At 47.3% G+C, this 13,430-nt stretch overlaps 1 protein-coding gene across 1 annotated transcript in view; it reads left to right on the forward strand.

Annotated features, from left to right (window-relative positions):
* The first annotated feature begins 244 nt into the window (after positions 1-244).
* The window catches only part of Dmrt1 (doublesex and mab-3 related transcription factor 1), a 112,079-nt gene continuing 98,893 nt past the window's right edge, over positions 245-13,430 (forward strand). Inside the window, exons 1-2 of the mRNA XM_028895092.2 lie at positions 245-731; positions 4,901-5,084. Of these exons, the coding sequence (XP_028750925.1) occupies positions 381-731; positions 4,901-5,084 (535 nt within the window). The 5' untranslated portion in view covers positions 245-380. The remainder of the gene's footprint in view (positions 732-4,900; positions 5,085-13,430) is intronic.

The raw sequence follows: 13,430 nt of genomic DNA on the forward strand, positions 1-13,430 counted from the left end.
GCCGCAAGGAGCTCAGAGGGAGCTCGTGCTGGTGCTCTGACGCCTGTGATTTGTAGCAATTTTGCAGCATCGCTGTTGGGTGCAGCTGGCGCAAGTTTGCACACAGAACGAGCGCCGTGGATGGAGTCGGGGGACAGTGGGCGTGGCTAAGCCGAGCAGCGCCGTCTCCCGCCCACGCAATCCTCGGAGGGTTCTGAAAAGTATCCAAAAGTCCTGCGCGAAGCGCGCCAAAAGAAAAAAAAAAGGTACAACCCCCCACCCACTTCTCGAGCTCTTCATTTGGACTGCACGTCCATCTGCGGTGCACCCGCCTCCTGGACTCCTTCTAGGGAGCTAAGCGGCCTTGTTGGGTGGATCCGGCGAGCAGGAGACGCAGCTCCATGCCTAACGACGACTCATTCAGCAAGCCCTCTACACCGACGGCCGAGGTCCCGCACGCTCCGGGGGCCCCGCCGCAGGGCAAAGCCGGCGGCTACGGTAAAGCGGCCGGGGCGATGGCGGGAGCGGCCGGGGCCTCCGGCGCGGGGGGCAGCGGAGGCGCCTCGGGCTCCGGGCCGTCGGGCCTGGGCTCTGGAAGCAAGAAGTCCCCGAGGCTGCCCAAGTGCGCTCGCTGCAGGAACCACGGCTACGCGTCGCCGCTCAAGGGCCACAAGCGCTTCTGCATGTGGCGGGACTGCCAGTGCAAGAAGTGTAGCCTGATTGCCGAACGACAGCGCGTGATGGCGGCGCAGGTGAGTGCGGGCTCCCGGGGAACGAGGGGCGCAGCCGTCTGCAGACGAAGTCGCGGGGGGGAGAGGGGCCACCGACGGACCCGCGCTAGAGGCGGGCCGCGGCTTCCAGACGCCGGGGGTGGGGGGCGGTGGAGAGTCGGGGACCCTACTGACTCATGAAAAAACGGGGGTTCTCTCTACTTGAACCCCGCGGATTCCCGGGGCTCCCGGCGGTGATGCGGGATTCGGGCAGCACACGCGCACCCTCGCCCTCGGGAGCCGAGCGGAACTCCGCTCGGTGTCCCCTCCCTTCTGACCCCGTCTTCCAGCTGAATTTCGGGGTTCGCCACGCACTTGGGCCCCGGGTTCTCTAAGGGCGCTCTATAAGCAGAGTGGCGAGGTTCCCGGACTCATAAGACCCCGAAACTGCGCCGTCCGACCAGGGATGTTGGGGCGTCCGTGCAGACTTCCCCGAGATCCAGACGTTGTTTGCAAACTGGCGGGGTTTGCTCCACTGGGAGGGCTGCCGGCTTTGAACTCCAGTTCCAAGCTGTATGTCGAGGGGTTCGCCCTTCTGGGGGGACTCCCCATAGCCCCGAACCCCACGTTACACAGAGAGCAGCGGGATTCGCTCTCCAGGGGTCCTTGGCTTGGCATCCCGCTTAAGCGGCCCGGTAGGCGGAAGGGTGGCGCGGGAACCAGTTTTCACCCTGGTGGCGCGGGAATGTGCTGCTCCTGGGGCTTTCTGGAAAAGTCCTTGGGGGTGGGCGGGAGCGCAGCGTGTTCGCGCCGCGGTTGGCGCACTTTCCAGGTTCGCCCCGAGGACCCGGGCAAGCGCCTCAGCCAGCCATTTTGAGCGGTCTGAAAATGCGAGCATTTACAAACTTGTAGTCCCGACCCCAGTTATCTCAGTTCAGATTACTTTGAAAGTGTTTTAGTCATGCTTAAAAATTAAAGGAAAAAAAAATTACAGGTGCAGCGGGAAGATGCCGGCTTGAAGCCCTGTAGATCATTCGTGTTTTTTTTTTTTTTTTTAATAGCTTGAACAGCAGGCTAGTAATTTAGCATCTTGACGGAAATAAATGTCGGTATCCTAAAGGATTTTTAGAAAGCAATAATATACATTCTTTCCCCCTAAATGTTGTTTCATCTTCAAGCAGGTTATTTAAAATGAAAAGATACCAAGGAAATGTTTGCTAAAGACGAACTACTTTTGGTTAAGAACATCTTTTGAAAGTGATGTGGATGAGAAGGTTCAACAGAGCTGCACAAACCTTAAAGATTATACACCCCGATGGGCATCATATTTTTTAAATGTCTTAAATTATATATACTTTGGCTTCACATATTGTGAAGTTAAAGAAAAATAGGTTTTTTTTTTTAGTTTCTTAAGAGACATTTTAGCTTAGTCTGTAATGAATGAAAAGAATACGCTCTATATTACATTGAAAAGCATCACAATGAGATTATGAAACGTAATAACTACTAAATTATACTTGTAGGTAAAAATGATTGTGTGTTTGGTGTAAAGACTAGAGTTGGAAGGAACTTCCTCAAAGGAATAAAATATTCTAATGGAGATATTAATATTGAATCACCTTGATTAGGGGGCTAATTTTGAGGTTGTTAAAAGCTGAGTTAAACAAACAGACAAACAAAAATTCAAAATTTCGTACAGAATGGGGTATTAGGACTTTCTGCACCATGTCCTATGGTACTATGCAAGACTAATTCTTAAAAATCTAGATAACAATTGGGTTTTGCTCACTTGTAAATAATTTGAAACAGATATTAAATGTAAGTTGAACAGTTGCATCTTTAATCAGTTGAATAAGCATTTCCTAACAGAGAAGGTGTTTGAAAAGGTATGGTTCATGGCATAGCTAAGCTGTGCATTTGGGGTATGCTAGGGCATCATGGGGTTCGTGTAGGAGTGTCTTGATACACTTCAGAGGTCTGCAGGGGCAGCAGCTTCTTATCCAAGTCATTGCTGCTCTGTTTCTAAGCCTCTTGGTCAATGTAAAAAATAAAAAACAACCCCGACAGTAAACCCCAAGACAAGCTCATTTAGTCTTAAATAAGTGCTTATTTAAGGTCTCACATTCAAAGTCAGAGTTTCCTGTGATTATGAGCAAAACTTGCCACATTGATCAGTTAAGTTTGGACAGTAGTTTTTTAAATACATTGAGTATAGTTGTGGATTATAAAAATTGGGGGAACAGGGTACAGGTGTGGAGGGCAGAGGACAATTTTGTGAGGTTGGGTCCTTCTTCCCACTTCTAATGTGGCTTGTGGGATTGAACTTGGAACCACAGATTTACTGTAAGAGCATTTACCTGCCTAGCCATGTCTCTTCTGGCCCAGTTAGGGGTTTTGTTTTTTCTGAAGTTCTGTCCACTGAGCCTAGGGCTTCACACCTGAAGTGAGTACCCCTGGGCTGCATTCCCAGCCTGTGGAATCCTGCTTTTGAGTTCCCATTTTGATTTCACCTTTGCTCTTGACTTTAGGCCTCTGGGGTATGGATACTTTACCTTCTCTTGTTATATCATCAATGGTCAGTTTCCAGAGAAAGTCTTTTGTTTTTGTTACATGTAGTAAACAAAACACTTTATTTTCTTTCAGCCTTTTTGCGACCCAAATTTAACAAATTGTTATTTAAAAGACAAATTGAATAAGGACCACACAGGGTTTAGTAAAAGCCTGCTGGGTTCTGTCTCCAATTCTAGCTCACCTTCCTGCCTGAATCAGTCAGGCCATTTCCTACTCCAGGGACTTCAAGCTCCAGATTCCAGCCCCCTTCTCTTTCCTTAGCACCAGCCTGCCTCCGGAAACAGGGCTCTTCTGGGGTACCTGAGCAGTCCCTGGCTTTCCTGCCCACTCTTCTTCTAGATTGTTCTGCCCTTCCCTTGGCATTTTCAAACCCTGCTCACCCCATTCCTCACAGCTCTGGTAGGATCCTTCTTCCTTTTTTGTTTTGTTTTTTGTGCGTGTGTGTTTGTTTGGTTTGGCTTTGATTTTTTCAGACAGGGTTTCTCTGTGTAGTTTTGGTGCCTGTCCTGGATCTCGCTCTGTAGACCGGGCTGGCCTCGAACTCACAGAGATCCGCCTGCCTCTGCTTCCTGAGTGCTGGGATTAAAGGCGTGAGCCTCCGGGGGTGGGGGTGGGGGCACCTGGCTGCTAGGATTCTTCTTGTCCTATGCAGATGCTTACATTTTAAAGACATTTTTCTTTTCAAGGTAGGATCTTGCTGTGTAGCCTAGGCTTGCCTCAAACTCTTGATCCTCCTGCTTCAACCTTCTGAATGCTGGGATTCCTGGCATATGGCACAACACTTAGCAACATTTTAAAGGTATTTTGATTGGAATTCTTTTCCTGTAGGCTTGCTGTGTACGTCTCTCGGTGTCCAGCACATTTTGTCTTGATGTTGTCTGCTTGTTTGCGTCCCTCCATTTTCTCAGAAGTGGTGAGGAACTTGGGTCTAAGCTGAGCTCACTGTCCGATTTTTCCCAGGACACTGGCCTTTTGCTTGTGTGTTGATGAAGGAGTGAACGGTTTCATTCTCCTTTCTAACCCATCAGAGCTTTTTTGTGGTGTTCCCAGCTTGGCATACTTTAGTTACCTAGTGTCTTAGTTAGGGTTTCTGTTGCTGCAGTGAAACACCATAACCAGAACGCAAGTCGGGGAGGAAAGGGTTTATTTGGCTTACATTTTCACATTGTAGTTCCCCACTAAAGGAAGCCAGGACAGGAACTCAAGCAGGGGAGGAAGCTGGAGGCAGGAGCTGATGCAGAGGCCATGGAGGGGTTCTGTTTACTGGCTTGCTTCCCCTGGCCTGCTCAGCCTGCTTTCTTAAGAACCCAGGACCATCCGCCCAGGAGTGGCCCCATTCACAATGGACTGGGCCCTCCCACATGAAGCACTAATTAAGGAAATACCCTGCAGACTTCCCTATAGCCCAGTCTTACTGAGGCATTTTCTCAGTTGGGGCTCCCTCTTTTCCAGTGACTCTAGCTTGTGTCCAGTTGACATAAAACTAGCCAGCACACCTAGGGAGTCAGGTGACTGGAGAAGGCGGAAATGAGAGCCGCTTCAATCTTCCTCACAGATGTGGAGAACCACAGTAGTTTAGCAGAACTTTGCAGCTGAGTGTATGCCTTGCTGGACGGTGACTCACTGCCCTGTCCTTCCAGGTGGCCCTGAGAAGACAGCAGGCCCAGGAAGAGGAACTGGGCATCAGCCACCCCATCCCGCTGCCCAGTGCAGCTGAGCTGCTCGTCAAGAGAGAGAATAATGCCAGCAACCCGTGCCTGATGGCTGAGTCCAGCAGCTCGGCCCAGCCTCCTCCGGCCAGCACCCCCACCTCTGCTGCCTCAGGTAATCTGGGGGCTTGGGTTCCCATGGGACGCATATAAGGGAAGAAGGAGGACAGGCAGTAGCCATGTAAACAGTCGCAGGACCCAGGACCCTCCTGAGCTCCACCTGACATTTTCTGCCACCCCCTGCCTTTGGCTGCTTCCCAGGATACCCATGGCTTCTAGAAGCACAGTTTAAACAGCTTTGACTTGCTGTTCATTAGTGTCAAGAGTTGTAACCACAGAACACCGGGAAGAAATGAGCTGGTTCATGATCATCCCTGTCCATTATGGGGTCCTCCTGGGTGGGAACTTGGGGTCCTTGTTTCTGGGGCTGGACTTCTCCTCTAACAAGGGACTACATCCTTTTTTTTTTTTTTTTTTTTTTTTTTTGGTTTTTTGAGACAGGGTTTCTCTGTGTACCTTTGCGCCTCTCCTGGAACTCACTTGGTAGCCCAGGCTGGCCTCGAACTCACAGAGATCCGCCTGCCTCTGCCTCCCGAGTGCTGGGATTAAAGGCGTGCGCCACCACTGCCCGGCCGGAACTACATCCTTTAGGGGAAAGGTCTGAAAAGGCAGATTCTAGATTTCACATTTGAATAACGAGAGGGAGCATGGGAGGCATGTATGTGGGCTTGTGTTCTCCCTGTGTGCTGAGTGCTCCCAGGGGCTGTGTATATGCAAATTGTCTCTCTGCCTTCCCAGAGTCACCGAGGTAGGGATAGTATTTCTTTGTAACATGCTTGACAGCTGAGGTAGGATCGAATTAACTGCTAAATTGATTGGACTAGGAAGTCTAAATCAGTCAGTCTGTGTGCCTTCAGAATCCAGTGTTCTTCCTCAACCCCAAAGAACCAAGTAGATGAGCACTCACTGTCTACCGTGGAAGCCTCCAGCCATGTGCTTTAAGACTATTCTACTGATAGACAATGAGAAAATTGGGTTTCTCCAACACTCTGGCCACATTTCAAGTTCTCAGTAGCCACATATGGCCCGGGACTACCACAACGAATAATGTGTTTCTGTCCTTCAAATAGTTGGTAGTGGGATTTGAGAGTTAAGAGCACTTGCTGCTCTTCCAGAGGACTCAGGTTCAATTCCCAGCCAGCTCACCCCTACCTGTAACTCCAGCTCCAGAAGATCCAATACCCCTTTCTGGTGTCCATGGCCCCTATGCATGTGGCATTTACACACACACACACACACACACACACACACACACACACACACACACTCACACTCACACTCACACACTCACTCACTCACACACTCACACACTCACATAATAAATAGAAAACAAATCACAAAAAGTTGATGGTGTTGGTTTGGAATACAGGGGTACTTAAGAAACCTGCTAGTGTTCTTTTGAGTTCAGGACTTTTTGGCAATAAGAAGTGCTCCCCCATCTTTGGGGCATAGATTTCAAAACCCAGGTGAACGCTTGAAGCTGAAGACAGTACTGAATCAACACACATACAGGTACATAGATAGACACAGTATACACACATACAGACAAGGTACATAAGCACATACAAATATACATACAGACATATGCATACAAGCACATCTGTAGGCACACAGGTATAGACATACATACATATGCACATGCACACACATACAGACACAAATACATATACGTATAAACAAAAACACATACACACTCATATACCATACATACAAAAAGAGACTTGCACACCCATACACACATTCGTACACACATACAGATACACAACACATATACTATTCACACATTCAAACATACTGTTAGATACAGATAACACCTACACACATACAGACACATAAACACAGTCACACGGGTACACACATACACGCATTTACACACGCTCATACGGAGACACACAGGCCCATACATATGCACACACATAAACATAGACTGTGCTTTCCTGTATCTACATATCTGTGACAAAGTTTAGTTTGTAAATTAGGTATAGCAAGATATTAGTAACAGCTAATAACTGGGGTAATTGCAACAACATATTTATAATAAAATCATTTAAAGTTTAGGGTTTATTTATTTCTGCAACTTTCCATTTAATATACTTCAGGACCATTCTTGATCTCAGGTAAGTGAAACCCCAGCAAGATAAACTCTGGGTAAGGGGGAGCTATTGTGCATACTACAAGTCACGGCATATCTTTAGGGTCTGCTGCGGCTCCAGGAAACCCAACCTTGCGCAGTGTGCCACTTAATCAAGCTTTCCTGAGTCACCGTTCGCTGGGCTTGACCATCGCGATAGCATGACTCAGCACCGTGCTGGCAGCTGAGTAACTTGAGACAAGTTGCTCGGGTACTCTGGGCTTCTTCTTTCCCTCTCTCAAAAAATGAGAGAGTTCCTGGGGGCAGGGGGAGTGTCATCCCATGAGCCCTGGCTATAAAGGATAAGGTAAGCATGCCTCCAAGAAGCAGGTATGTGTGTCTGTATCTGTCACTGCAGATGGTTGAATTAACACAGGAGAAGGTACTGATGCCCCTGATGTATGGTGATGGGATTACATCCCTAGGAGTAAAGGGCATGGGAGGTACAGTAATGCATTTATTCCCCAGATGCTGAGGCTACAGTTCAGGGTGTGTGCTGACTGGGAGCTGCGGGCTGAGGCTCTGCTTCTGTTGAGAGTTCTGGGATAATCCCACTGCCTGTCAGTAGCCTAGGAAAAGAGAGTCTGACATCTGATTTCTATAGGAAGAGTATTGTTTTCTGACAGTTTGGGCACTGATACATACATACATACATACATACTTACATACATACACACACACATACACACACACAGGAGCTGGGCGGTGGTGGCGCACGCCTTTAATCGCAGCACTCGGGAGGCAGAGCCAGGCGGATCTCTGTGAGTTTGAGGCCAGCCTGGTCTACAGAGCGAGATCCAGGACAGGCACCAAAACTACACTGAGAAACCCTGTCTTGAAAAACAAAAACAAACAAAAAACCGAAACAAACAAACAAAATATGGCACAAACCAAAACAGTACTCTTGTTTTTCGTTGGCTTTGATGTACACAGGACATGCTTAGAATAGTGTCTGAACTTGACTCTTCATAGGACCAGAGAAGCTCTGTCAGGGTTTGTTCAAATGGTGGTGGGAGTTACAGGAAGGAGAAGAGAGGAGTCAGGGCCAAGGAGAACCCCAACCCGATTCCTGTTTTGTCTCAGGAGCTGACACCTCAGGGTCCTGTTGGCATCTTAGAGCATCAAGCAAAGGGAAGAGGAATGTTTGGGTCCGTGTGTGTTGTGCTCATTCACTGGGCACCAAGTGGGGGCCAGGCGTGGCCTGGAAGCTCACTTTGCCTTCCCGGGGAGGACAAGCTCCCCACCAGCCAGTTCAACTGTAGAGGGGAGCTTCAATGGTCTCCTTCACAGACCGAGACATCTGCATTGCAACTGATGACTCCTGGACCAAGTCAGGATACGAGGATCAGGGAGGTGGAGATGGGAGCAGAATTATTAAACTACTGTGTCAAGAGGGAGGAGAGAGTAAGCAGACAGTCTTGAAGCTTTTCGGCAGCACATGGAAAGCCAACCTCTTAGGTAGCTTGCTACTAGCAATCACGAAGCTTATATTGTAGAGATTCATTTGAAATGGCATTTAACTCAGGCAGGCAAGTGTTAGTTAGATGGTTAAAATGGCTTGCCATGCGAGCCTGACCCAAGTCCTTGAACCAACCCACAGTGGAAGGAGAGAACTGATTCTTTAATATTGTCCTCTGATTCCACACATGAGCTATAGCATGCGTGCATTGCACTCAAACACACACACACACACACACACACACACACACACACACATACATACACGCACGCCAGTCTCTGGCTTACACAAACATATACACACACATACCAGCCTTTGGCTTACACACACAAATATACACACACCAGCCTCTGACTTACATACATAAACATAACACACACACACACCAGCCTCTGGCTTACATACACAGACACACACACACACACACACACACACACACACACACACACGCACACACACACTCACACACTGAAAAAAATGTCTTCAGTGAAAGATCATTGTTCTTTGAGTCTAGCCTGAAGTTCCCATGCATCATTCCAATGAAACTTGTTGTGTGTAAAAGGTTGACCCTTACTATATACATGAGTATAATACTTACACACAGCCTTTTTACTTACTACAGCTTGGAATTCTTCAAGACTTTATTTTTAATTATGTATATATATATATACATATATGTGTATATATGTATGTGTATACACACACATATGTATATATATGGATGGGGGTGCATATGAGTACAGAAACCCAAGGAGGCCAGAAGCATCCGCCCCTGCCCCCCCCCACTGGAGGTGGAGTCACAGACGATTGTGAGCTTCCTGGTGTGGGACCTGAACTCTGGCCCTCCCTCTGCAAGAACAGAGGTGCTCTTAATCACTGAGCCATATCTCCAGCCCAGTTTGGAATTACTATTTTTTAAGAAAAATTTTTTTATTCATTTTACACACCAACTACAGATCCCACTCTCATCCTCCTCCCATCCCCCACCCCCAGCTTTCCCTTCCCCAGACCCACCCCTCCTCCCCTCCTCCGAAAGGGTAAGGGGATGTCAGCAGAGCCTGGTCCATTCAGCTGAGGCAGGGCTAAGCCCCTCCCCCTGCATCAGGGCTGAGCAAAGCGTCCAACCATAGGTAATGGGCTCCAAAAAAAAAAGGAGCTCACGCACCAGGGATGGATCCTGGTCTCACTGCCAGGGGCCCCTCCAACAGACTACAGCTTGGAATTCTTAACGGCTTAGTGTTTCGTTACACAGATATGGGAGGGCAGAGTTGGAAGTGATTTTAGTAACCAACACAAGTGGTAAGCATGGTGCTGGTGCAGTAAAATCTGCCAGCCGGGCTCCCTAGGGCCTGGAACTAAACTCTTGCGTTTGCATGGCCTCTCACTTGGTAAAATGAAGTGGACTTTCTTTTCTTTTCTTTTTTTTTTTTTTTGTCCTTGAATCTCAGTTATCTTCTTTTGGCTCCTTAAAATGCCAAATGTGAGTAAGAGAGCTGGAGAATTATTGTCGAGGCTGTCAGCTGAGTTTTAAGGACACTTCAAAGGAACTGGTGTACCAGGCTGAGCTTCTCTGAGGAGATGAGGCCTATACACAGGACAGGATGTACATCAGGAGATGATCTCCGCAGTTAGTCAAGGACTGGCTAAGACCAACCTCAGGTGGGACCACATGGCCCTTAAGGAATGGCTCTAAGATTCTTGCTATTTCGGGTGGAGATTAGCGTAAAAATAGCCTTTTGAATAAATTCCCGGTTCATTATTGGTTCTTATGCCAGCAGGTACACCACTGATTAGCAAACAGCTCCTTCCCGGGTTTTGATGCACCTAGGGAAAGAAGATTTTGGTGGGGGGTGCTTTAAAGGACAGTGACTTAAAAATAGTAATCGAGCATTTTCCCCCTATGATTTTATCTTTTGAATTTTAGCGTAAATTGAAATTTTTTCCTAAAAGTTTTCAGCCAGTGCTTATTTTTCCTTTAATCTCCTGTGTCTGTGGACACTTTTTTTTTACCCACAGCACTCCTGAGCCCTGCACAGCTCTGCTCCTGTGTCCGTGGACACTGTTTTACCCACAGCACTCCTGAGTCCTGCACAGCTCGGCTCCTGTGTCTGTGGACACTGTTTTACCCACAGATTCCCTGAGCCCTGCACAGCTCGGCTCCTGTGTCCGTGGACACTGTTTTACCCACAGCACTCCTGAGCCCTGCACAGCTCGGCTCCTCTCCTTTACTGCACAGCTGTCAGATGAAGGGCTGCATTGTAGAGCACTGGGTTCTGCATGCATGGCCTTTGTGAGGACCTGAATGTTATCTCTCCTGGGCTCTCCCTTCTGGAGCAGCCTGGACTTCCATCCACACACATACCCACCCTCCCCCAGATCAAGCTCCACCCTACTGTCTGGGGCTCTCTCAGGCAACTCCTGCTTGTGTGGAGCTCAGTGGCCTGGATTTACTCCCCTTTCCCAGTTGGGCCACCTGGGCCTGTGTAGAAAGGACCCTTCTGCACTTCTCTTCAGCCACTGGCTTGGAGAGCGCACAGCAGACCTGAACTGTACCCTGTGAATATGGAGTGACCAGCACACATTTTCCAGAAAGGGCTCGTGATTTAGCAAGTAAAGACAAGGGATTATTTACATTTTTTCTTTCTTTAGAAAAATAGACTTTTTCTTAAAGGGTAGTTTTAGGTTTGCCCCAAGATGGAGAGGATGGCATAGAGATTTTCTTATATCCTTTGGCCCTTCATAAACATAGGCTTCCCCACAATAGCTAAATCCCCTGTCGAAGTAGTGGCTTGTTAATGAACCTGTACCGTGACATCCCCATCACCCAGGATCCATGATACATGTTCAGATCCACTCATGGTGCCATACATTGTATGAATTTCAGGAGATGTGTATCCATCATTACATTATTTTATACAATATAGTTTTCATTGTTAACCTTATAGAAATTGAAAATAACATTTCAATTTTTTTATCTGCAGTTTTTCAACTTGGTAAGGAGGCAAGCATTCCATTCAGATGGCTATAACAGCAACTCAAACAAACTGGATAGGGAGCTCATCTTTAAAGATTGGAGATTTGAATAAGATAGGTGTTATACGATGTAGGACCACTCTCAGTAGAAAATGGAATCGGAAACAATATTAAGTAGTTAAAAGCCTCCAGGAAAAAGAAATCTCAAATTTTACTTTCAAAGAGCTTTCCGAGCTTCTCACCAAAACAAAGTTCATTAAATGGAAGCAACGATTGGGAGGCTGAATTGAAAGAAAACACTAGATGGTGGTGTCCATCTCACAGTCCTGTTACCGTAAACAGGCTCAGTCGCTTTTGTTTAGGACCAGTCTGCTTCCATGTCATATCTGACAACTGTATTGTGTAGCTGGAGAGTTTTCTCTCCAGGTCCCACCAAGCCCCAGCAGTCCGGCAGCCCACTTATAAAATAAACACACAGATGCTTATATTGTTTCAACTGTTTGGCCCAATGGCTTAGGCTTCTAGCTATCTAGTTCTTACATCTTAAGTTAATCCATTTCTATAAATCTATACCTTGCCACGTGGCTCGTGGCTTACCGGCATCTTCACATGCTGCTTATCATGGTGGCGGCTGGCAGTGTCTCTCTCCACCTTCCTGTTCTCTCAATTCTCCTCTTTGTTAGTCCCGCCTGTACTTCCTGCCTGGCTACTGGCCAATCAGTGTTTTATTTATTGACCAATCAGAGCAACACATTTGACATACAGACCATCCTACAGCAGTATTGCCCTCATGGGAATTCTCTGGGTAGTATTTTAGTACAGTTCTAACTATAACCTACAGAGATGGTAGCCTATCACTCCGCCTTTAAAGTCATGAAACATGTAAATACAGAATTGAAGGTCACAAGTAAATTTTATGGCAATATATAAAACACATAAGAGTTTTAGCTGGTTCATACCTTTCTGGGGGAAAAAAAAGCCTATGGGTGAGGATTGCATCCACTCATTTTATCCTTTTATGCACGGTATGGTATCTGGCTTTATGGTCAATAGTCAGCAAACCTTTTCAGAATGAATCAGTAAGTGGTGATTAAGTTGTATTTTAAAACACGAGTGATCATGGACTCACCTACAGACATCAGGGTAAAAACACTGACTTCCAGTGTGTATTTTCCATAGAATTTAAAAATTTGTTAAATGATTCACAATTTAGGGCTGGTGAGAGAGCTTAGCAGGTAAAGGCACTTGCTGCCAAGCCTGAGTTCAATCCCCAGAGCTCACACAGGCAAAGAGCACATTTGTGTGTGTATGTGTGTGTGTGTGTGTGTGTGCTCGCGCGCCCTATATCAGGTATCTTCCTTAGTCACTTTCCAGCTTATATTTTGGGACGGGGTCTCTTAACTGAACTCGAAGACCTGAAGCTCACCATTTGGCTAGGTTGACTGGTGAGGGAGCCACAGGGATCTGCCTCTCCCACCTGCCCTCCGCACTGGGGTTACAGATGTGCGCTGCCACACTCAGCGTCTGCGTGGCTGCTGGGGGTGTGAACTCAGACACTTTTGCAGCAAACACTTTACCAATTTCTAGTCGCGTTTCTGTTACAGTGATAAAAATAAATACCCTGACAAAAAGCAACTCACGGGAGAAGGGATTTATTTTAGCTCGTAATTCCAGGTCATAGCCCGTTGGTGCAAGGAAGTCACAGCATCAGGAGCTTGAGACAGGTAGTTGCATCAGACCCACAGCCAAGAACAGAGAACAAATGCACAGGTGCTTGCTTGCTTGCACTCAGCTTACTTTCCTTACCTCCACCCCGCCCCCCATTTCTCCATTGTTAG

Source organism: Peromyscus leucopus, chromosome 1, assembly GCF_004664715.2.
Source record: "Peromyscus leucopus breed LL Stock chromosome 1, UCI_PerLeu_2.1, whole genome shotgun sequence".
NCBI classification, from domain to species: domain Eukaryota; kingdom Metazoa; phylum Chordata; class Mammalia; order Rodentia; family Cricetidae; genus Peromyscus; species Peromyscus leucopus.